Here is a 22,181-nt window from a genome sequence, read left to right as displayed (position 1 = left end):
TGAACTGGGACAACATTAGCCTGTTGATGTTGTAGTGGAGCAACATAGTTATGGCTCCCAATCAGAGGCACACTCGATGGGATAGCTTTCCTGGCCTTTTCAACTTTTTCTTGTTCCCTGATTTTCTTTTTAGCAAGTTTCCATTCAGTATAAAACTCTGGGTGAACTGCTTTCATGTGCTTGGTAACACTTTTGTAGGAGCTGTAGTTGCGATCGCATGTATCCAAAGCACAGTGGTGTCTTTCCTTCTGTCCTTGGGGTGGGGCAAGAGCCGTTGGTAATGGGTGTTGCTGTGGGGCAGGAGTGCTTGGTAATGGGCTCTGCTGTGGGGCAGGAGTGCTTGGTAACAGGCACTGTGTTATTGAATTCTCTGTTCTGCAACCAGTGGCTGGCAAATGAGTGACTAGTGGAAGAAGTGTATGAGATGCATATGGGAGAGTTTGAGGCATTGGAGTTGACAGGTAATTGGGGGTCTGGCTTGCTGCTGACATGGTAACACACATGTGTGGATGCTGTTGTTGTTGTACTTGCACTGGTACTCTGTAGTCCGAATTGTAGTTCCTGGATCCATAACTTCCCCCTTTCAGCAAACCCTGGTCCTGACCTTGTAACACATTTGGCTGTAAGGCATGGTGCAAATCCGCAGTATCTTGGTATGAAGCTAATGGATTATGTGGCTGTGATTTGGGTCTCATATAGTCATATGCAGCAGTCACTGAGGGGTCTTGGGGTCTACGTTGCAGTTCATTTGGGTCGTGCATTTGTGCATTTCTGGTCGACCGAATCACAGAGCTTTCTGAACATGGGTAAAGTTCTTTTTCTTGTGGCTCACTGTTGTTCACATATCGTCGATCATTCAGAACAGGACCTTGAGAAGCGTTCAGCAGGTGGTCAATAGAGTGCTTCACAGCGACAGATGCTGGTGGATGAGAAGCCAAATCAACATCCTCTGAGAAGGAAGCGTGATCAGAAAGCATCCTCTGGTCCAGAGAATGAGAAAGGTCGGAGTCTGTAGCTGGGTCCTCCTCCTCTTTTGTGACATGTTCCTCCTGGTGAAGATCCAACTGTGACTGAGAATGGAACACTTTTCCACAGTTAGGGACTTTGCAGGTGAACGTTTTGTAATGCTGTGACTCATGGTCATAAAGCTTATAGGCTTCATTGAAAATCTTCCCACATCTAGGAAACATGCATCTGGCTTTAAACACGACATGTTCTTCCCTGTGTACAAGCAGCTCTGTGTTGGATAGGAAGCAGGCCTTACAGTTTAACTGTATGCAAATGTAAGGTCTGACGCCACAGTGCACTTGCAAATGATCGTTAAGGTGGGTGACATTAACAAACTGGCGACGACAATATTGACAAATCACCTTTTTGCTCTGCATTTCAAGGAAGCGCTTGGCTTCATCGTTTTCTCCATGTGCTTTCACATGGACAAGAAGATTTCGGAAATACTTGAATCCCTTTTTGCAGTTTGCAATAGGGCATGTGTTTTCCTCAGTGCTGCTTTCGGTCTTAAGTCCAGAGACTTTGGTCTGAACCATTTCTGTCTGAAGCGACTGCCCATTTTGTTCTTGAGATTCGCCATTTGCATCTTTTGTCCAAAGTTGATTTTCAGTCTTAGCTTTTAGAGCCGCTATAACAGGAGCAGCCGTTTTGGGATTCGCCAATTTTTTATTTGTTTTAATTGCAGCTAGTCTTTCCTTGCATGATAGCTTTACGTGTGATGCCACGTGTGGTTCCAATGTGTCTTTTGAGGTGAAGGTCTCAGCGCATATCGGGCAGCTATAAAGTCCATTTTTGTAGTGAGTCTGAGCATGACGTACAATCCTGTGACCCAGAAACTCCTTGTCACACAGAACACAGTACTGCATATATGCCTGCCAGTTTCTAAACCTGGCCGAGATGAACCCTTTCTCTCTCAGTTTCTTTGTCTCTCGGTTTTTCTGTCTTTTATCGGCTATTTCATTCAGTTCATGTGTGGTGTCAATAAAGCAATCTGTGACATCTCTGAATCCTTCCTCACCCTGAGCTGTGTCCTCCTCCTCGGTGGCCTCTGGGCTCTCATTGTCATTCAGCAGGTCAATGGAGGACACAATGGAGGCCTCCTCGCCCATAAGGGTCAGGCAGTGACGCTTCAGTGTCTTCCAGTCCCAGAACTCGGGGTCAAAAGCCCACTGGGTCTTGAACACCAGCAGAAGCTCACAGCGGAGCGAGTTGGGCACGGGAAGATTCTCTTCCTCCAGCTTCTGGTCTGGTTCGTTGTAGAGAGTCTCCACGGCGTAGTAGGAGTCCACTGTGGGTTCCAGGAGGAACTCTGTCAGCTGGCAGGCCCGCTTTACCTCCAGATCAGTGGGCAGCAAACAGGAGATGGTTTTGCAAATGGTGCCCTTGGTGTTTACGTCACTTGATTCCAACTGTAGAGCCCGTATGCACATGTCAACGCACACTGGCAGTCCAACCTTGTCCACCTGTAAAATAAACAAAAAGGGATATTATTTGAGTCTCACTGGAATTCAACAAAAGAATACATAGCAAGAAGGTGCTGAGTATACAATGTTCATGTTTTTTTTGTATCTGGAATGAAGCTTACTTCTGATTGAATGACTTTGATGAGGAAGAGGATGTGGAAGACTGTTTTGGACAGCAAAGACATCTGACGACATCTGTCCAGGAAAGTCTCTTCAGACGACTCTAACCGCTTCAGCAGTTTGCTCCAAAACAGTGTCAGCTCCCTTGAGAGGAAATAAATAATAAATCATGATATAATTCTATAATCCCCGATTTATCTGAAGAAAGATTATATTACAGTAAAGTACAGACAATGCTTTAAAAAAGAAAAAGAAAAGAAAAAAATTTATTTTAAGTTAAGGAAGGATTAATAACACAATATTCATACATTGCATATGTCAAACAGAGATAGGAGGGCTTCAATAAGGTGGGCTTTGATGTATGAAATGTTGCTGTGTTACCAGGCACAGTAAGTGTCTCCTTGGAGAAGCTGTCGTGTCAGAAAGGCCGAGCATAGGCTGAAGGCTCCCCTCTCATCCCCTTCTGACTCCAGGTTACAGATCATTTCTAGTGCATCGCGGCAATCCACGTTGGAGAGCTGTGTAAAAATAAAAATAAATTAAAGCAAGAGTAATTGCATTCAAAACTTATTTCACTGTCCACTAGATGTCTGTGGTATTTAATAGCTTCCTTAAAGCTAAGCTCCGCATAAGGTAAAACAGCGCCACTGGTCGCCCCAGGCACATTTGTAATTATTATTTTAAAAAGCATTTTTTAACAGGGCATCCTGGTAATAAAAAAAAGAAAAAAAAAAAGACAATCATAGTACATACTCTAGTTGTATCGTGTGTGTAATAGTACATTTTTTCTTCATATATATTTTTTACCTTTGTTTAACTAGGCAAGTCAATTAAGAACAAATTCTTATTTTCAATGATGGCCTAGGAACAGAGGGTTAACTGCCTGTTCAGGGGCAGAACGACAGATTTGTACCTTGTCAGTTATGGGATATGAACTTGCAACCTTTCGGTTACTAGCCCAACGCTCTAACCACTAGGCTACTCTGCCGCCCCATACTCTAGTTGTATCGTGTGTGTAATAGTACATACTCTAGTTGTATCGTGTGTGTAATGAAGTCAGAGAACAATAAAATGGCTTAGCTCTTGTAATATAGCAAACAGACGTGGCAGTTTCACCGCTACGGATTCCAGCTTTAAGCTGCCATGAACATTTCAATATTTCCATGCCCTCTTGTGGATGATATCCTCAATTTCGTCCAATTTAAATCAATAGAGAAGACCGAGCAATTCTGAATGATGCAATGAAACCACGGGCCTGACAATTAAACACTGAAAAACTTTCTTTTTTTTTTTTTACAGACTGCCCCAAGTAACCTACCTCCTCCATTAGTGGTTCCTGTGCTGAGACGGCACACAAGCAGACAAGGTACATCTGCTTAAAGTGCCCTTTTCCTTCAAACTCAGGATACTCTGCACATGCCTTTGCCAGCAGTACAGCCCTCTCCATGTAGTTCTCCTTGATAAGGTGCTTTACTCTTAGCTCCAACAGAATGGGTCCCTCCAGTTCAAGGAACTTATGAACTAAAGGGAATGATGGGGATATTCAGGTTAAAAAAATAACACAAATATCATTGTTGTATAAAATACTGTTTCAAGACTTGAATAACAATGCAGGGGGCGTCCCAAACGGCATACTACTTTCTACATAGTTCCGAGAAGTATATAGGGAAAAGGGTGCAATTTTAGATGCAGCATATTAAAAGAACGCTCACCTTTCTCTGTTTGTGGCGACTCGTTAGAGAGGAGACTGTGCAGGGTGCCGTTGGTCCACACACCAGTCTCCTGGGCCACGGTAGACAGGAGGGATAGCTGTGTGATGCCATTCTCCTGCAGCTGGGATTGGGCTGACTGCAACACAGGACTCACTCTGACACTTTTCTCATCACAGTAAGTTGTTTTAGAAGCAATTATGCATTTAAAAATGGTGCAGCCAAGCAACACACATAATATATTATGGAGTAGATCTCTTAGACAAAATTATAATGACGTCCTGAACAGATAAAGTAACTAATTCAGAAATACAGTAATTCTACAGTAAAACAAGGGTAGCTGACAAGATATCTTACTGAATATAAAAAGAGAAACATTTCACCCTCTGTATGACAATTTTGCACTTTACCTGAACAGATGATTGGAACTCTTCCCACAAGGCACCTGGGAAGTGTTCTGGCAGGGAGAGCAGCAGCTCCACACAGCTCCTGTACAATCAATAGGAAACTAAATGAGGCAACCCAAACAGCTAAATTCATGATGATTAAGCCCTTTGAAATCTTGAGCAGGGATTTAAACATTATCTGAAGAATAAAGCCAGGTCTGACTTATAATCAAGAATAGTAAAAAAGCACATAAAAATAACTGGGAGGTGGTATTAGCTACTTTAACCAATGTTTTTATTCTACATGTAGGGTGTATAATAAGGTTCGCCTAAACAAATGACATGGGTAATAATCTCGCAAGCACACGGAGAACAACAAGCACATTAAACCCCTCCAATAAGACGGGTGTACTTACAGTGAGAGCCTTTCAAGTACGAGGGGAACATTTTCACATTGGGAGGAGAGGCAGGGGGAAGCCTGGGCATAGCTCAGCAGAGCCACGGTGTACACCTCCACCAAGGGCAGTGGGTCCTTCTCCATCCTCCATCGACCAGCATACTCCACCAGAGTCTAGAGACAGTGAGAGAGGTGGGGAAAGGTTACACCCACACAGTCAGTTTTCCTGAATGATATCATTAGATGTAATATATGAAATACGAAAGTCATTTGCAACAGGATGGGGACAATTTGCTACGATTAACCTATAAAAAAAAGTTTGTTGTAGCTTATGTGAGATTACAAGCAGTTGTAATGTACCACGAGAATAACAAACGGCGCTAAGCTACCAACCACATAATGGCGGATGTGGTCTAGCACAACTTGAAACACTGTTTCGCCCATGGAACAGAAAAGGTGTCTAGCCGCTTTCCAATGCATAGAATGGAAGTGACAGCCTGTAACACTGACCACACACAGAAGATATGTGCTATTGAAATTACCACAACAACAAAAAAACACGTGAACTGGAGATATTTTTAAATCACTGGTCAGAGGACAACCTGCAAAACAGTCAGCTACACTTTGGAACAGTACAAAACCGAAGATATTGATCGGTTTTAAGCAATTGATCGCGTCATCGTGTTGACTATAAACTTTTATATTAAAATTACCAATCTGCGGTAAAAAGGATTGTAAATTCCCCCCAATTCGATGTGGTCAAACCGTCAGTTTGTGTAATGTAGTAACACATACTGTCCACATCATGGAAAGTAGTAATATACAGTGCATTCAGAAAGTAATCAGACCCATTCCCCTTTTCCAAATTTTGTTGCGTTACAGCCTTATTCTAAAGTGGATGAAATAAAAAATGGTCCTCAATTTACACACAATACCCTATAATGACATGTGACAACAGGTTGAGAAATGTTTGCAAATTACAAATAAAAAAACAGAAATAACTTATTTACATTAGTATTTAGACCCTTTGCTATGAGACTCGAAATTGAGCTCGGGTGCATGCCGTTTCCATTGATCATCCTTGAGACGTTTCTACAATTGATTGGAGTCCACCTGTGGTGAATGCAACTGATTGGACAGGATTAGGAAAGGCACACACTGGTCTATATAAGGTCCCAGTTGACAGTGCATGTCAGAGCAAAAACCAAGACATGAGGTAGAAGGAATTGCCCGTAGAGAGCTGAGACAGGAAACATTTCTGCAGCTATGAAGGTCCAAGAACACAGTGGCCTCCCTTTAAAATGAAAGCTGGGAACCACCAAGACTCTTCCTAGAGCTGGGCAAACTGGGCAATCACGGGAGAAGGGCCTTGTGGTCAGGGAGGTGATCAAGAACCTGATGGTCATACTGACAATAGAGGTCGACCGATTAATCGTCATGGTCGATTAATTAGGGCCGATTTCATGTTTTCATAAGATTCGGTAATCCATGAGGAAACTGCGTGGCAGGCTGACCACCTGTTACACAAGTGTAGCATCAAAAGGACATTGTGGCTGAAATGAGCCAAGTTAAGTTGCAAGCTAGCATTAAACTTATCTTATAAAAATCAATCAATCTTCACATACTCACTAGTTAACTACACATGGTTGATGATATTACTAGGTTAACTAGCTTGTCCTGAGCTGCATATAATCAATGCGGTGCCTGTTAATTTATCGAATCACAGCCTACTTCAACTTTGCCAAACGTGTGATGATTTAACAAAAGCGCATTTGCGAAAAAAGCACATTCGTTGCACAAATGTACTTAACCATAAAAATCAATGCCTCTCTTAAAATCAATACACAAGTATATATTTTTTAAACCTATATATTTAGTTAAACATGCATTTAACAGGCAAGGGAAATTGTGTCACTTCTCTTGCGTTCAGTGCAAGCAGAGTCAGGCTATTTGCAACCGTTTGGGCCGCCTGGCTCGTTGCGAACTGTGTTTCTTCCTAACAAAGACCGTAATTAATTTGCCAGAATTTTACATAATTATGACATAACATTGAAGGTTGTGCAATGTAACAGGCATATTTAGACTTAGGGTTCCCACCCATTCGACAAAATACGGAATGGTTCCGTATTTCACTAAAATAATAAAAGTTTTGTTTTTGAAATGATAGTTTCGGGATTTTACCATATTAATGACCAAAGGCTCGTATTTCTGTGTGTTTATTATAATTAAATCTATGATTTGACATTTGATAGAGCAGTCTGACTGAACAGTGGTAGGCAGCAGCAGGCTCGTAAGCATTCATTCAAACTTTACTGCATTTGCCAGCAGCTCTTAGCAATGCTTGATTCACAGCGCTGTTTGACTTCAAGCCAATCAACTCCTGAGATTAGGCTGGCAATACTAAAGTGCCTATTAGAACATCCAATAGTCAAAGGTATATGAAATACAAATGGTAGAGAGCGAGAAATAGTCGACGTGTCATAATTCCTATAATATCTGTAACCTAATATTTCTTTACTGGGAATATTGAAACACCAGCTTTCATATGTTCTGAGCATGGAACTTAAACGTTAGCTCTTTTACATGGCACATATTGCACTTTTACTTTCTTCTCCAAAACAGTTTTTGCATTATTTAAACCAAATTGAACATGTTTCATTATTTACTTGAGACTAAATAGATTTTTTGTGTATTATATTAAGTTAAAATAAAAGGGTTCATTGTTCATTCAGTATTGTTGTAATTGTCATTATTACAAATAAAAATAGCTGTGCAGATACGCTCCTTTCCAACCTGACAGAGCTTGAGAGGATCTGCCGAGAAGAATGGGAGAAACTTCCCAAATATAGCTGTGCCAAGCTCGTATCGTCATACCCAAGAATACTCTAGGTGTAATTGCTGCCAAAAGTGCTTCAACAAAGTACTGAGTATAGGGTCTGAATACTTATGTAAATGTGTGTTTGTTTTTTTGTTGTAATATACTTGCAAAAATGTCTACAACTTTTTGCTTTGTCATGATGGTGTATTGTGTGTAGATTAATGAGGGGGAAAAAAACGTTTAAGCAATTTCAGAATGCTATAATATAACTAAATGTGGGAAAAGTCAAAGGTTCTGAATACTTACCGAATGCATTCATTCATTAGATATGGCAAAAATAATGAGTAAATTAAGCAAACTCAGATTTGTTAAATAACAACATATTTCTCACAAGTTTAACCATTTAGATTAGGAGAACATACAGCCCCCCCCCCCCCCCCTAAGCACAATTTAACCAGGAGCTATAGGACTAGTGTTCATAGGGTCTGTGCAGCAGGCTGAACGTTTAACGTCCCTAATCTCATGGAAATGGCACACAATTAAAAAAACGTTTAGCTAAGTAGCCCATGAATATATATATATATATTTTTTAATCCATCAATGGAGGAGCGTGTAGCCTAGCCTATACTAGAAGTGTGTTATACCTCAGTATTGTGGAATTATTCACAATCTCAGTGCACCTTGGCATAGAAACAGTCTGTTAACGCCATTGCATTGGGTGGTTGGCTGCACTTTGTCCTAGACGGCTCGGTAACAAAAGCCTGCAAGTGGAAAAAGCATTTGCAGATTTGTTAAGTTATTGAGAGTTCACTCTAGAGGTCGATCGATTATGATTTTTCAACGCCGATACCGATACAGATTGGAGGACCAAAAAAAGCCGATACTGATTAAAATCGGACAAAAATGTATTTGTAATAATGACAATTACAACTATACTGAATGAACACTTATTTTAACTTAATATAATAGATAAATAAAAATCAATTTAGCCTCAAGTAAATAATGAAACATGTTCAATTTGGTATAAATAACGCAAAAACAAAGTGTTGGAAAAGAAAGTAAAAAAGAGCAATATGTGCCATGTAAAAATATGTGCCATGTAAAAAATGTTTAAGTTCCTTGCTCAGAACACATGAAAGCTGGTGGTTCCTTTTAACATGAGACTTCAATATTCCAAGGTAAGAGGTTTTAGGTTGTAGTTAATATAGTATTTATAGGACTATTTTACTGCCAGTGTAACAGTATAGCTTCCATCCCTCTCCTCGCCCCTACCTGGGCTCGAACCAGGAACACATCGACAACAGCCACCATCGAAGCATCGTTACCCATCGCTCCACAAAAGCCGCGGCCCTTGCAGAGCAAGGGGAACAACTACTCCAAGTCTCAGAGCGAGTGACGTTTGAAACGCTATTAGCACGCACCCCGCTAACTAGCTAGCCATTTCACATCGGTTACACCGGCCTAATCTTGGGAGTTGATAGGCTTGAAGTTATAAACAGCTCAACACTTGAAGCACAGCGAAGAGCTGCTGGCAAAAAGAGAAAGTGCTGTTTGAATGAATGCTTACGAGCCTGCTGCTGCCTACCACCGCTCCGTCAGACTGCTTTATCAAATATCAAATCATAGACTTAATTATAACACACAGAAATACGAGCCTTTGGTCATTAATATGGTCGAATCCGGAAACTATCATTTAGAAAACAAAGCGTTTATTCTTTCAGTGAAATACGGAACCGTTCCGTATTTTATCTAACGGGTGGCATCCCCAATTCTAAATATTGCTGTTACATTGTACAACCTTCAATGTTAAGTCATAATTACGTAACATTCTGGCAAATTATTTCTCAATGAGCCAGGCAGCCCAAACTGTTGCATATACCCTGACTCTGCGTGCAATGAACGCAAGAGAAGTGACAATTTCACCTGGTTAATATTGTCCGCTAACCTGGATTTCTAATAGCTAAATATGCATGTTTAAAAATATATACTTCTGTGTATTGATTTTGATAAAGGCATTGGTGTTTATGGTTAGGTACAGTTGTGCAACGATTGTGCTTTTATCGCGAATGCACTTTTGTTAAATCATCCCCCGTTTGGCGAAGTTGGCTGACTTTGTTAGGAAGAAATAGTCTTCACACAGTTCGCAACAAGCCAGGCGGCCCAAACTGCTGCATATACCCTGACTCTGTTGCAAGAGAAGTGACACAATTTACCTAGTTAAAATAAATTAATGTTAGCAGGCAATATTAACTAAATATGCAGGTTAAAATATATATACTTGTGTATTGATTTTAAGAAAGGCATTTATGTTTATGGTTAGGTACAAGTTGGAGCAACGACAGTCCCTTTTCGGGAATGCGCACCGCATCGATTATATGCAACGCAGGACACGCTAGATAAACTAGTAATATCACCAACCATGTGTAGTTAACTAGTGATTATGATTGATTGATTGTTTTTTACAAGATAAGTTTAATGCTAGCTAGCAACTTACCTTGGCTTCTTACTGCATTCGCGTAACAGGCAGGCTCCTCGTGGAGTGCAATGAGAGGCAGGTGGTTAGAGCATTGGACTAGTTAACTGTAAGGTTGCAAGATTGAATCCCCGAGCTGACAAGGTAAAAATCTGTCATTCTGCCCCTGAACAAGACAGTTAACCCACCGTTCGTTCCTAGGCCGTCTCAACCACCACCACTAACTCAACCACCACAACAAACAGTTTATTGAACCCCTTCCCGCCTGTACTGATCAACAATTTCATGGATAAAATGTATTGTCTCCATGTGCATTGAGATTCATATCTCAAATTACAAAAAGCACCTTTACTAGTTATACAATCAAGGTATTGAGGGGTTCATTAGGAAGGCTTGTGCAAGGCAGACATGATTTGAGGCCTGCCAGTCAGTCACCTGCAGATGAGAAGTGCAGCCAGGGAGGTGAACTGAGCCACAAGCAGCTCCATTAACACGTTCTCACCCAATGGCAAGTTGGCTCCACTGCTAAAGAATGACTGATCACCTCCAACTCAAAAAACAACATCCTGCCACCTGTAAAACTAAAAGGTTACAAATATGCAGTGTACTTAGACGCACTATAGCCCACAGTAGCTGCTTAAAAATCTCTCCAGTCTCCTGCTCTCTCTACACAGGTGTTAATGAAAGCTGCTTTTTAATTCACCTGGGCTCTGGTCGGCGCGAGTGGAACACAGCAGTTACTGGATCACAAACAACTATAAAAAGGCATTCAAAACAACCCTTCAGCCTGTGCTAATCTTTACTGCTAGAATATTTAGCTGATAAAAACAACGCTCCACATCACATGAACAGATAATCTGTAAAAACCACACTGACTGTCACTGATACACATATCAACCCACCACCACATGCTGGTAAAATGTTCTATATGAAGTGTCAGCACAGGGATATAATCCATCAACGTCAAACGTTCTGACAGAGACAAAGTTGAAGTCAGAACTTTACATACACGTAGGTTATTAAAACTTGTTTTTCAACCACTCCACAATTTTTTGTTAACAAACTGTAGTTTTGGCAAGTCGGTTAAGACATCTACTTCGTGTATGACACAAGTAATTTTTCCAACCATTGTTTACAGACAGATTTCACTTATAAATCACTGTTTCACAATTCCAGTGGGTCAGAAGTTTACATACACTAAGTTGACTGTGCCTGGGAAATTCCAGAAAATGATCTCATGGCTTTAGAAGCTTCTGGTAGGCTAATTGACATCATTTGAGTCAATTAGAGGTGTACCTGTGGATGTATTTCAAGGCCTACCTTCAAACTCAGTGCCTCTTTGCTTGACATCATGGGAAAAATCAAAAGAAATCAGTCAAGACCTCAGAATTTTTTTTTTAGACCTCCACAAGCCTGGTTCATCCTTGGGAGCAATTTCCAAATGCCTGAAGGTACCACGTTCATCTGTACAAACAATAGTACGCAAGTATAAAAACCATGGGACCACGCAGCCATCATACTGCTCAGAAAGGAGACGCGTTCTGTCTCCTAGAGATGAACGTACTTTGGTGCGAAAAGTGCAAATCATTCCCAGAACAGCAGCAAAGGACCTTGTGAAGATACTGGAGGAAACGGGTACAAAAGTATCTACATCCACAGTAAAACGAGTCCTATATCGACATAACCTGAAAGGCCGCTCAGCAAGGAAGAAGCCACTGCTCCAAAACTGCCAAAAAAAGCCAGGATACAGTTTGCAACTGCACATTGGGACAAAGATCATACATTTTGGAGAAATGCCCTCTGGTCAGGTGAAACTAAAATAGAACTGTTTGGCCATAATTACCATTGTTATGTTTGGAGGAAAAGGGGGAGGCTTGCAAGCCAAAGAACACCATCCCAACAGTGAAGTACGGGGGTGGCAGCATCATGTTGTGGGTGTGCTTTGCTGCAGGAGGGACTGGTGCACTTCACAAAATAGATGACATCATGAGGGAGTAAAATTATGTGGATATAATTGAAGGAACATCAAGATATCAGCCAGGAAGTTAAAGCTTGGTCGCAAATGGGTCTTCCAAATGGACAATGACCCCAAGCACACTTCCAAAGTTGTGGCAAAATGGCTTAAAGACAACAAAGTCAAGGTATTGGAGTGGACATCACAAAGCCCTGACCTCAACCCTATAGTACATTTGTGGCCAGAACTGAAAAAGCATGTGTGAGCAAGGAGGCCTACAAACCTGACTCAGTTACCAGCTCTGTCAGGAGGAATGGGCCAAAATTCAGAGAGCATTTTGACTGGCTGTATCACTGCTTGGTATGGCAATAGCACCGCCCTCGTTCGCATGGCGCTACAGAGGTTTTTGCGGACAGCCCAGTATATTACTTAGGCCGAGCTCCCTGCCACCCAAGACCTCTATCAGGCATTGTGACACGAAGGCCTGGAAAATCATCAAATACCCCAACCACCCAAGCCATAGACTATTTGACAGCTCGACAGCTTCTACCCCCAAGCAATACAACTGATAAGTAGCTAACAAAATAGCTACACGGACTGAGTTCACCTTGTATCTTTATTGACCTTTTATGTCAGTATTTGCACTCTCTGTGCAATCACAGGGCCCTACACTCTCACACACAGTCACTCCAACACACACACACTCGTACAAAATATGCACATACATTTATACTGACTTTACACATCTACACACCCACTCACATGAAAGCTGCTGCTACTCTGTTTCTTACATCCTGTTGCCTAGTCACCTTACACCTATACACTTCTACCTCTATCACTCCAGTATGTAAATAAGGTATTGGAACTGACTTTTTAAATATTTCCTGTATATAGTATGCTTACTTAAATTGTATATTTCTTATTCCTAGTGTTTCTATCTTTCTAGTATTACATTGCCTTTGTGATTATTGCATTGTTGGGTTGAGCTATCAAGAAAGGCACTTCACTATAGTTGTGCATGTGACATTAAAATGTGTAACTCTCCATACACAGTCCCTATAAACAGAAAAAATCAAATGCACTGGCCAAAATTCATTCTAACTGGTTGTTTGCCTCATCACACGTCTCCTGACCCCCCCTCCTGTCTCAGCCTCCAGTATTTATGCTGCAGTAGTTTATGTGTCGGGGGGCTGGGGTCAGTTTGTTATATCTGGAGTACTTCTCCTGTCCTATTCGGTGTCCTGTGTGAATCTAAGTGTGCGTTCTCTAATTCTCTCCTTCCCTCTTTCTTTCTCTCTCTCGGAGGACCTGAGCCCTAGGACCATGCCCCAGGACTACCTGACATGATGACTCCTTGCTGTCCCCAGTCCACCTGGCCATGCTGCTGTTCCAGTTTCAACTGACCTGAGCCCTAGGACCATGCCCCAGGACTACCTGACATGATGACTCCTTGCTGTCCCCAGTCCACCTGGCCATGCTGCTGCTCCAGTTTCAACTTCCACCTGACTGTGCTGCTGCTCCAGTTTCAACTGTTCTGCCTTATTATTATTCGACCATGCTGGTCATTTATGAACATTTGAACATCTTGGCCATGTTCTGTTATAATCTCCACCCGGCACAGCCAGAAGAGGACTGGCCACCCCACATAGCCTGGTTCCTCTCTAGGTTTCTTCCTAGGTATTGGCCTTTCTAGGGAGTTTTTCCTAGCCACCGTGCTTCTACACCTGCATTGCTTGCTGTTTGGGGTTTTAGGCTGGGTTTCTGTACAGCACTTTGAGATATCAGCTGATGTACGAAGGGCTATATAAATAAATTTGATTTGATTTTGATTTGATCTGTGAGACCAAATTCTGAAGAAAAATAACAAATGAAAATATATCAAATGATCAATTGTTCTTATTTAGGCTATAATCTTTATTTAATGTAATAGACCTACATCCTTGTTGCAAAAGCTCATGGATGGAATAAGCCTAATGTAAACTAGATACATAGAATCCTATTTACCCCTCCATTTTGACCTAGAGAAAAGAGGCAGGAGGGGGGGGACCTGGGCTGGCACTAGCAGACATCTGGTAGAAAGCACACACACTGCCAGACAGTTCCGCCAGCTTAAAGGCATCCGCATGCTTCAAATCAGAAACAGTTTGTGCATATATTATGACATTGTGACATTTCTGTTGGTTTAGTTTTTTCGGCTGTTAGTGCACACATTTTTCCTGTGGCAAGCCAAAGTGCGGTAGCCGAAGTCTACACCCCTTCGTCTGTAATAGGGCAACAGTAGGGATTCTTCAATTAAGTGTTTGTTGTCATTCAACGAGAGACTACTCATTTTCATGCACATTTTGTCACTTGAGAAATACTGCAACAAACATCTTATTTCGATTTAAAAATTGCATTACCTCTTCTGCAAAAATGTCTAAATTAATTATAGATTTCTTGAGTAATTTTAGATTAATTCTGACTATTTTGAGGAAGTGTATGCTGGCTATGGTGTCTCAAGAGGGACAAACGTTACTATTGCTGCATTTGACTTGTTTTTCAAGCAAAGGTCTTTTAAGGGAGTATGCGAGGCACAGACATTCACTTTGGCTTAGCCGAGTTCTGCTAGGAGTAAACTGAACCTAGTATGCAGACGCCTTAACAGCAAAGTGGGATCATCCATATTCATCACTCTCCATGCTGAGACCAGGGGCAGCGGCGCGTCTCAAATGTCTCCACTCTCCAGACAACACTGGCACAGTGTATCTAAGAACCCAGCTGGGCACCTGGGGAGAACGCTCTTTCAAGGATCATTCACCAAGGTGGTGGTGCATAGTGCAGCCGAGCGTGCTAGGGTGGAAAACAAACATTTCTCCAACACAGACAGCAAAGGGAAATGCAAAAAACAATGTAGGCTGCTTGAAAAATGCTGTATTATCTTGAATCTCCAACAGAGACTTAAAATAAGAGATGTTATTTTGTAAAACACAGGGCGTTGAATTCAAATGTACATGATTTAAGTGTTGAGATGAAGAACCATGTTGCTCATCTGTTCTCTCTCTGTGTCCTTACATCCTCCCACACAGCACAAGGACAGTCATTGCCCCTAGCCACAGATAATCATCCATGCTTGATATTCTACTGCAACAATGGCTGCAACATCAAAGACTAAAAAACTACACTCAGTAACACATTTCAACAGAGTAAGAAACCGGATGCTAATAAGGTCTGCTACAGTGCTTTTAAGGTGAATTTAGATTAGCCAATGCAGAAGAGTTCAAGGGATACTTCGGGATTTTTGCCCTGATGGAAGTTATAGGTACTTTTCCTGGGGCCAATGCTAACTAGCGCAATGGCTGGAAGTCTACCGGTATCGGCTAGCTGTACCCCCAACTTCCTTCAGACATAAAAATGGTATCCACAAATTAATCAAAGGCCCTCATTGCCAAAATCCTGAAGTATCCCTTTAAGTACTATGGAGGTAATGATTCACCGATATACATCGGTCCCCGATTCAAAAGATACAAGTGCATTGGTGAAATTAGAAGATGAAAATAGAAATCCTTGGCCATGTACACCAGCGGTGGGGTTTGCATCAAAAGAAGGATTGTATTGTGCAGAAAATAATCCCATATCTATTGTAAAATAGGGTGGTGGATCTTTTAGGTTATGGGGCTATTTTGCTCCCACTGGTCCTAGTTAAGGTCAACAGCATTATGAACTTGACCCGGTAACAGGATATTTTACCCCAAAAACTGATATATCTTTGCCAGGAGGCTGAAACTAGGCCGCAAATGAAACTTCCAGCAAGGCAATATTCCCAAGCACACATCAAAATTGACAAAGAAACAGTTAATTAACCACAAAATCAACATTTTGCAATTGCCATCTCAGTCCCCGGACCTGTGGTTTGAATTTAAGAGGGCAGTTCATAAGCGCAGGCGAAGGATATCAAGGATCTAACTATGTACAAAGGAATGGTCTAAGATCCCTCCCAATGTGTTCTCCAATTTAATTTAAAAAAATTGAAAAAGGCTCAGTGCCGTTATCCTCACAAGGTGAGATATTGAAAACAGGGCTGCCTGTTTTTTTAACCCCCATCTTTAAGAAAAAATATATATATCTTTCTCTACGCAATTGTATTAGTATAAAATAATATACACTGCTCAAAAAAATAAAGGGAACACTTAAACAACACAATGTAACTCCAAGTCAATCACACTTCTGTGAAATCAAACTGTCCACTTAGGAAGCAACACTGATTGACAATAAATTGTACATGCTGTTGTGCAAATGGAATAGACAACAGGTGGAAATTATAGGCAATTAGCAAGACACCCCCAATAAAGGAGTGGTTCTGCAGGTGGTGACCACAGACCACTTCTCAGTTCCTATGCTTCCTGGCTTATGTTTTGGTCACTTTTGAATGCTGGCGGTGTTTTCACTCTAGTGGTAGCATGAGACGGAGTCTACAACCCACACAAGTGGCTCGGGTAGTGCAGCTCATCCAGGATGGCACATCAATGCGAGCTGTGGCAAGAAGGTTTGCTGTGTCTGTCAGCGTAGTGTCCAGAGCATGGAGGCGCTACCAGGAGACAGGCCAGTACATCAGGAGACGTGGAGGAGGCCGTAGGAGGGCAACAACCCAGCAGCAGGACCGCTACCTCCGCCTTTGTGCAAGGAGGAGCAGAAGGAGCACTGCCAGAGCCCTGCAAAATGACCTCCAGCAGGCCACAAATGTGCATGTGTCTGCTCAAACGGTCAGAAACAGACTCCATGAGTGTGGTATGAGGGCCCAAACGTCCACAGGTGGGGGTTGTGCTTACAGCCCAACACCGTGCAGAACGTTTGGCATTTGCCAGAGAACACCAAGATTGGCAAATTCGCCAATTCACACTGAGCACGTGACAGTCTGAAGACGCCATGGAGAACGTTCTGCTGCCTGCAACATCCTCCAGCATGACCGGTTTGGCGGTGGGTCAGTCATGGTGTGGGGTGGCATTTCTTTGGGGGCCCGCACAGCCCTCCATGTGCTCGCCAGAGGTAGCCTGAATGCCATTAGGTACCGAGATGAGATCCTCAGACCCCTTGTGAGACCATATGCTGGTGCGGTTGGCCCTGGGTTCCTCCTAATGCAAAACAATGCTAGACCTCATGTGGCTGGAGTGTGTCAGCAGTTCCTGCAAGAGGAAGGCATTGATGCTATGGACTGGCCCGCCTGTTCCCCAGACCTGAATCCAATTGAGCACATCATATCTCGCTCCATCCACCACAGACTGTGCACCACAGACTGTCCAGGAGTTGGCGGATGCTTTAGTCCAGGTCTGGGAGGAGATCCCTCAGGAGACCATCCGCCACCTCATCAGGAGCCTGCGCAGGCGTTGTAGGGAGGTCATACAGGCACGTGGAGGCCACACACACTACTGAGCCTCATTTTGACTTGTTTTAAGGACATTACATCAAAGTTGGATCAGCCTGTAGTGTGGTTTTCCACTTTAATTTTAAGTGTGACTCCAAATCCAGACCTCTATGGGTTGATAAATTTGAGTTCCATTTGATAATTTTTGTGTGATTTTGTTGTCAGCACATTCAACTATGTAAAGAAAAAAGTATTTAATAAGAATATTTCATTCATTCAGATCTAGGTTGTGTTATTTTAGTGTTCCCTTTATTTCTTTGAGCAGTATATATATATATATATTTTTTTTTTTTTTTTTTTTAATACAATATAGCTCACTATTTCAATTTATTTTATAGTCTTTTTCGCTGATCTTTATCAAGGGTGCCAATAATTTTGGACATAACCGTGGGTAAATGAACATTTGGAGAATGTCGGGAGTGTGTAGGAGGCCGTTTGTTGAAATTCTCCCGGAGAATCTAATGGTTTGACTGTGACACTAGCAAATCATGAGCCAATCACCACAGAATTCGGGAAATTCCAAAAGCATACTTTTTGATGCCTACCCAGGTGGACTGAAAGCTCATGCAGTGTTAAATTTAATGATTTAATGAAATTAAATTTGGTTTCTCCCCTCCGTAAAATGTTGTGGGTTACAGCGCAACGCATCATATTTGGGGAGACCGGAGCTGTGTCACATCTTATGACTCTTTTCAACATTATTAGAAAGACCAAGGTCTTGGGTTGAAATCGGTTCCTTTTTATCCTTTAATCTTATTCCAAAATGGTAACGCTTGCAATGCCAAGAGTTGTGGTTTCGACTCCCGCTGGGGTCGCTCATGACTAAGTTGCTTCGGATGAAAGCGACTACTAAATGGCATATTCTTATTATATTGCCAGTGATTGCCTATCAAACACACTGCACTTGAAAAAAATGTATGTAGCCTACAGTCTTAGAAATACCCAGGCTATTTTTGATTGAACAATATTCTTTACAAAATTAAACAGTTTATACTTCATAGACCACTGTTCATGTTTCTGTTACTAAGCAAATGATATACTATTACAGAAATCTTAGGTAAGTATTGGTTTAGCGGATTCAACAACGGTTTAGCTGATTTACCATTGTAAATACTGTGGTAAAGAACATTTTTTCAGGTTTCTGTTACTATGCAAATGATTACCGTAGCAAGCTTCATGCTTACACAACAGAAAAAAGGGCGGCAGGTAGCATAGCAGTTAGAGCGTTGGGCCAGTAATTATTTTGATTCGATATGAACGTAGAGGGATTTATGTTTCTAGAACCGTACCATAATGGAGAATATATTCAAGTTTAGATGGGTTATTTGGCTGTTTTGGCTTCCAGAGCCAATTCGCCCTTTAAACTGAACATGTAGGGTCCTTGAAATAAGGAGTAACGTTAGGCTTCCTTTCGTCCAATATTGGGCTAACCCTGGCCGTGACCCCACTCTCCTAGTGTGTCTCAGGGAGAGTGGGATATGCCCAAATCACAGTTCCAATTCACGCAGTGCGTATAAATACACACTTGTACATTTGTGAAATAGGACAAATCTAAGCACCCACCAAATTATTACTACATGAAAGGGCCAAGAAACCAGTGAAGCACCTTCAGTAGAGCGTCAGACTTGACGTGAGAATGTGTTCCACGAAATCGAAAGGATCCCTTTGACATGTTGACATTCTCACAGTAAGGCAAACTGGTCATGAGGAGAGGGGTTGGGGGAGTTTGAGAAACAGAATAGCCTAACTAACGCTAAGAAGAAATTTATTTCATATCGCACATTTAGGAACAATTATAACGTTACCAAGCTGGGTAGCTACAGTTACATTTTTGATAATCCGAGGCAATGCAGGGACACCGTCGCCACATTTATTTGAGACATATCAACAAAAACTGCGGTGTGCAAGGCATATCCCATTACAATAAAAGCTAGCTAATGTCGCTAGCTAGTTAACGTTACATTACTAGCTAGCTAGGTAACTACAAAAACGGACAGTCATTGTTATAGTTTTGTTTTACCAACAGCTGTATAAATCCCTGCGTAAATTAGACATGACAAAGCAAGGATAATAAACCTAATTGCGCATATGTTAATGAAATTATGTCGACACAAAATATGAAAACCAACTCGCTAACGTTAGTCTTATTGGCAACTATCGTTAGCTATGCTAATGTCTAACAGGCTCGAGGGGTTATTTTGGAATGACCAGCACGCACAGCGAAATAAATAACTAACCTGGCAAAAGTCTTGGCAATACTGAGAAGACGACTGAGTCGGAGATTCCGCACTGTTCTTCAGCGCGATTGCTAATTCTTGTAATTTCTCTCGAAGTGCCGTAATCGTTGCACTGCTATGTGTATGTGCGCTGCCTTGTTCGGCCTCGTCGTCCGCCATCTTCACACCCAACTCAGTCGCGTACCACTGCCGCGTACGCAAACAACATGTGACCAGAATCGTTTACGCACTGACGCAGAATCAAGTGTGGTCCATTGCGGGGCACCCTACCACTGCTACGTTGAAAATGGTAGTAGCAGCAGCTACATGCATTATGTTTTTTGTATGTGCCTCAACTATCATAAATCAACAAAACTTCTTCAAGTGGCCAAAAAATGATGAACTGTTTATTTACCATGAGTTTTGTAGATTAGGTTATCAGTTCAAAACATCACTAGTGATTGTATTCATCACCCCTTTGATTTCTAAGCCCCACGCTGGTCCCACAATTTGTATTTAACCAGGTAAATCGACTGAGAACACATTCTCATTTACAGCAACGACCTGGGGAATAGTTACAGGGGAGAGGGATGATTAGGTGACCATATGAGGGACAGCTTGGGAATTTAGCCAGGACACCAGGGTTAACACCCCTACTCTTACAATAAGTGCCATGGGATCTTTAGTAACCACAGCGAGTCAGGACACCCGTTTAACTTCCCATCCAAAAGATGCCACCCTACACAGGGCAGTGTGATTTTTTAAAATTTTAGACCTGAGGAAAGAGAGCCTCCTACTGGCCCTCCAACACTATGGTCTCCCATCTAGGGACCAACCAGAACCAACACTGCTTAGCTTCAGAAGCAAGCCAGCAGTGGGATGCAGGGTGACATGCTGCTGGCATACCATCCTGCAGGTAAGCGACTCATCTATCAGTCTTATCGGGCCCTTTAGGGGGAAAAAATACAATTGATAGGGTGCAAATATCAGTTTCCTGTACAGGTCTTTGGTCACTCACATAGGCTACGGTCTGTAATATTCATATGTGTAAAGATACTGAATTGTAATTGGATGCATTTTACCGCCATATCATACTGTGCTATGATTGGTTAAGACCACCCAAATGGTTAGGTCATGGTCCGTTTGATCCTGGTTGGCGATACGTGAACATGCCAGTTATAGCTAATAAAGAGCTACGTTATGAAATATCCTGTAGTACTGCATTTTATTATTTTGTACAAAGTGTGCAAAACAAGACACCGTCTATTGAAGCCAATATGGAGGTATACCTACAGTGAATTAAGTGGAGAAAAATTGAATGTTGAGGGTGTAGGGTAAAACTAATTGAGACAAAAACATAACTAACCCACATGGCTATTTTAAAATTGATGTCAATGTACAGTCAGGTCCAAAATTATTGGCACCATTGATAAAGATGAGCTAAATTTTATCCTAACACAAAGAGAGAGAGATTTTGTTTAACAAGTAATATATTTTTCTCTTAAAAAGATAGAGGTCAAACTGATTGGCACCCATATCTTCAATACTTCTGAGCCTTTTTCTTGAATGCTTTATGAGATTGGAGAAAATATTGGGAGGAATCTAAGACCGTTCCGCCATACAGAATCTTTCCAGATCCTTGACATCCTTCGTCTGCGTTTATGGACTGCCCTCTTCAATTTAAACCACGTGTTTTCCGTGTAGTTCAAATCAAAGTTTATTGGTCGCGTAGGCGCTGCGAAATTCTACTGTTACTAGCACCTAACAATACCATAAAATGTCAAACAAGTACACAGATAATAAAACAATAATTGTATTTTATATATTTGTTGATATTGGTGTTATGTAATGGCGTAATGTCATATTGATACAAAATGTATAAAATAAACTTTATTAACAATTTTGTATGAATATAAAAATTAAAAATACGAATCCAATTAACAACCCAAGTAGCACTGTAACAGTAATCCAAATCCAATCTATATGTATTTATACCGGAAGAATTTACTCAAGACATACTAAGAATGATATGTACAGCAGTACTGTAGGTATGTTAGAGTGTGCTATGTCAAGAATACAGTATCTCAATAAATATGCAGTGTGTATAAACAAGTGTAACTAAAATGCAATCTACAGTAGTAAAATATTCACACCCCTTGAATTTTTCCACATTTCGTTTTTTTACAAGGTGGGATTAAAATTTATTCAATTGTCATTTTTTGTCAACAACCTACACAAA

The 22,181-nt window shown here is 41.4% G+C and overlaps 1 protein-coding gene across 1 annotated transcript; it reads right to left on the bottom strand.

The window, feature by feature from the left end:
- Window positions 1-4,460: 4,460 nt before the first annotated feature.
- On the bottom strand, window positions 4,461-20,192 carry LOC109866130 (zinc finger protein 292). Its single transcript, XM_031800109.1, has 3 exons — window positions 19,964-20,192; window positions 5,103-5,257; window positions 4,461-4,789 (listed from the first exon to the last, which is right to left on the bottom strand). The coding sequence occupies exons 1-3, from the start codon at window positions 20,120-20,122 to the stop codon at window positions 4,654-4,656; spliced, it is 450 nt and encodes a 149-aa protein (XP_031655969.1). The 5' UTR covers window positions 20,123-20,192; the 3' UTR covers window positions 4,461-4,653.
- Window positions 20,193-22,181: the final 1,989 nt, after the last annotated feature.

Source organism: Oncorhynchus kisutch, linkage group LG21 (assembly GCF_002021735.2).
Source record: "Oncorhynchus kisutch isolate 150728-3 linkage group LG21, Okis_V2, whole genome shotgun sequence".
In the NCBI taxonomy this organism is placed as follows: Eukaryota; Metazoa; Chordata; class Actinopteri; order Salmoniformes; family Salmonidae; genus Oncorhynchus; species Oncorhynchus kisutch.
Note: the sequence above shows the minus strand (reverse complement) of the source record. Positions and strands in the feature narration are given on the sequence as shown.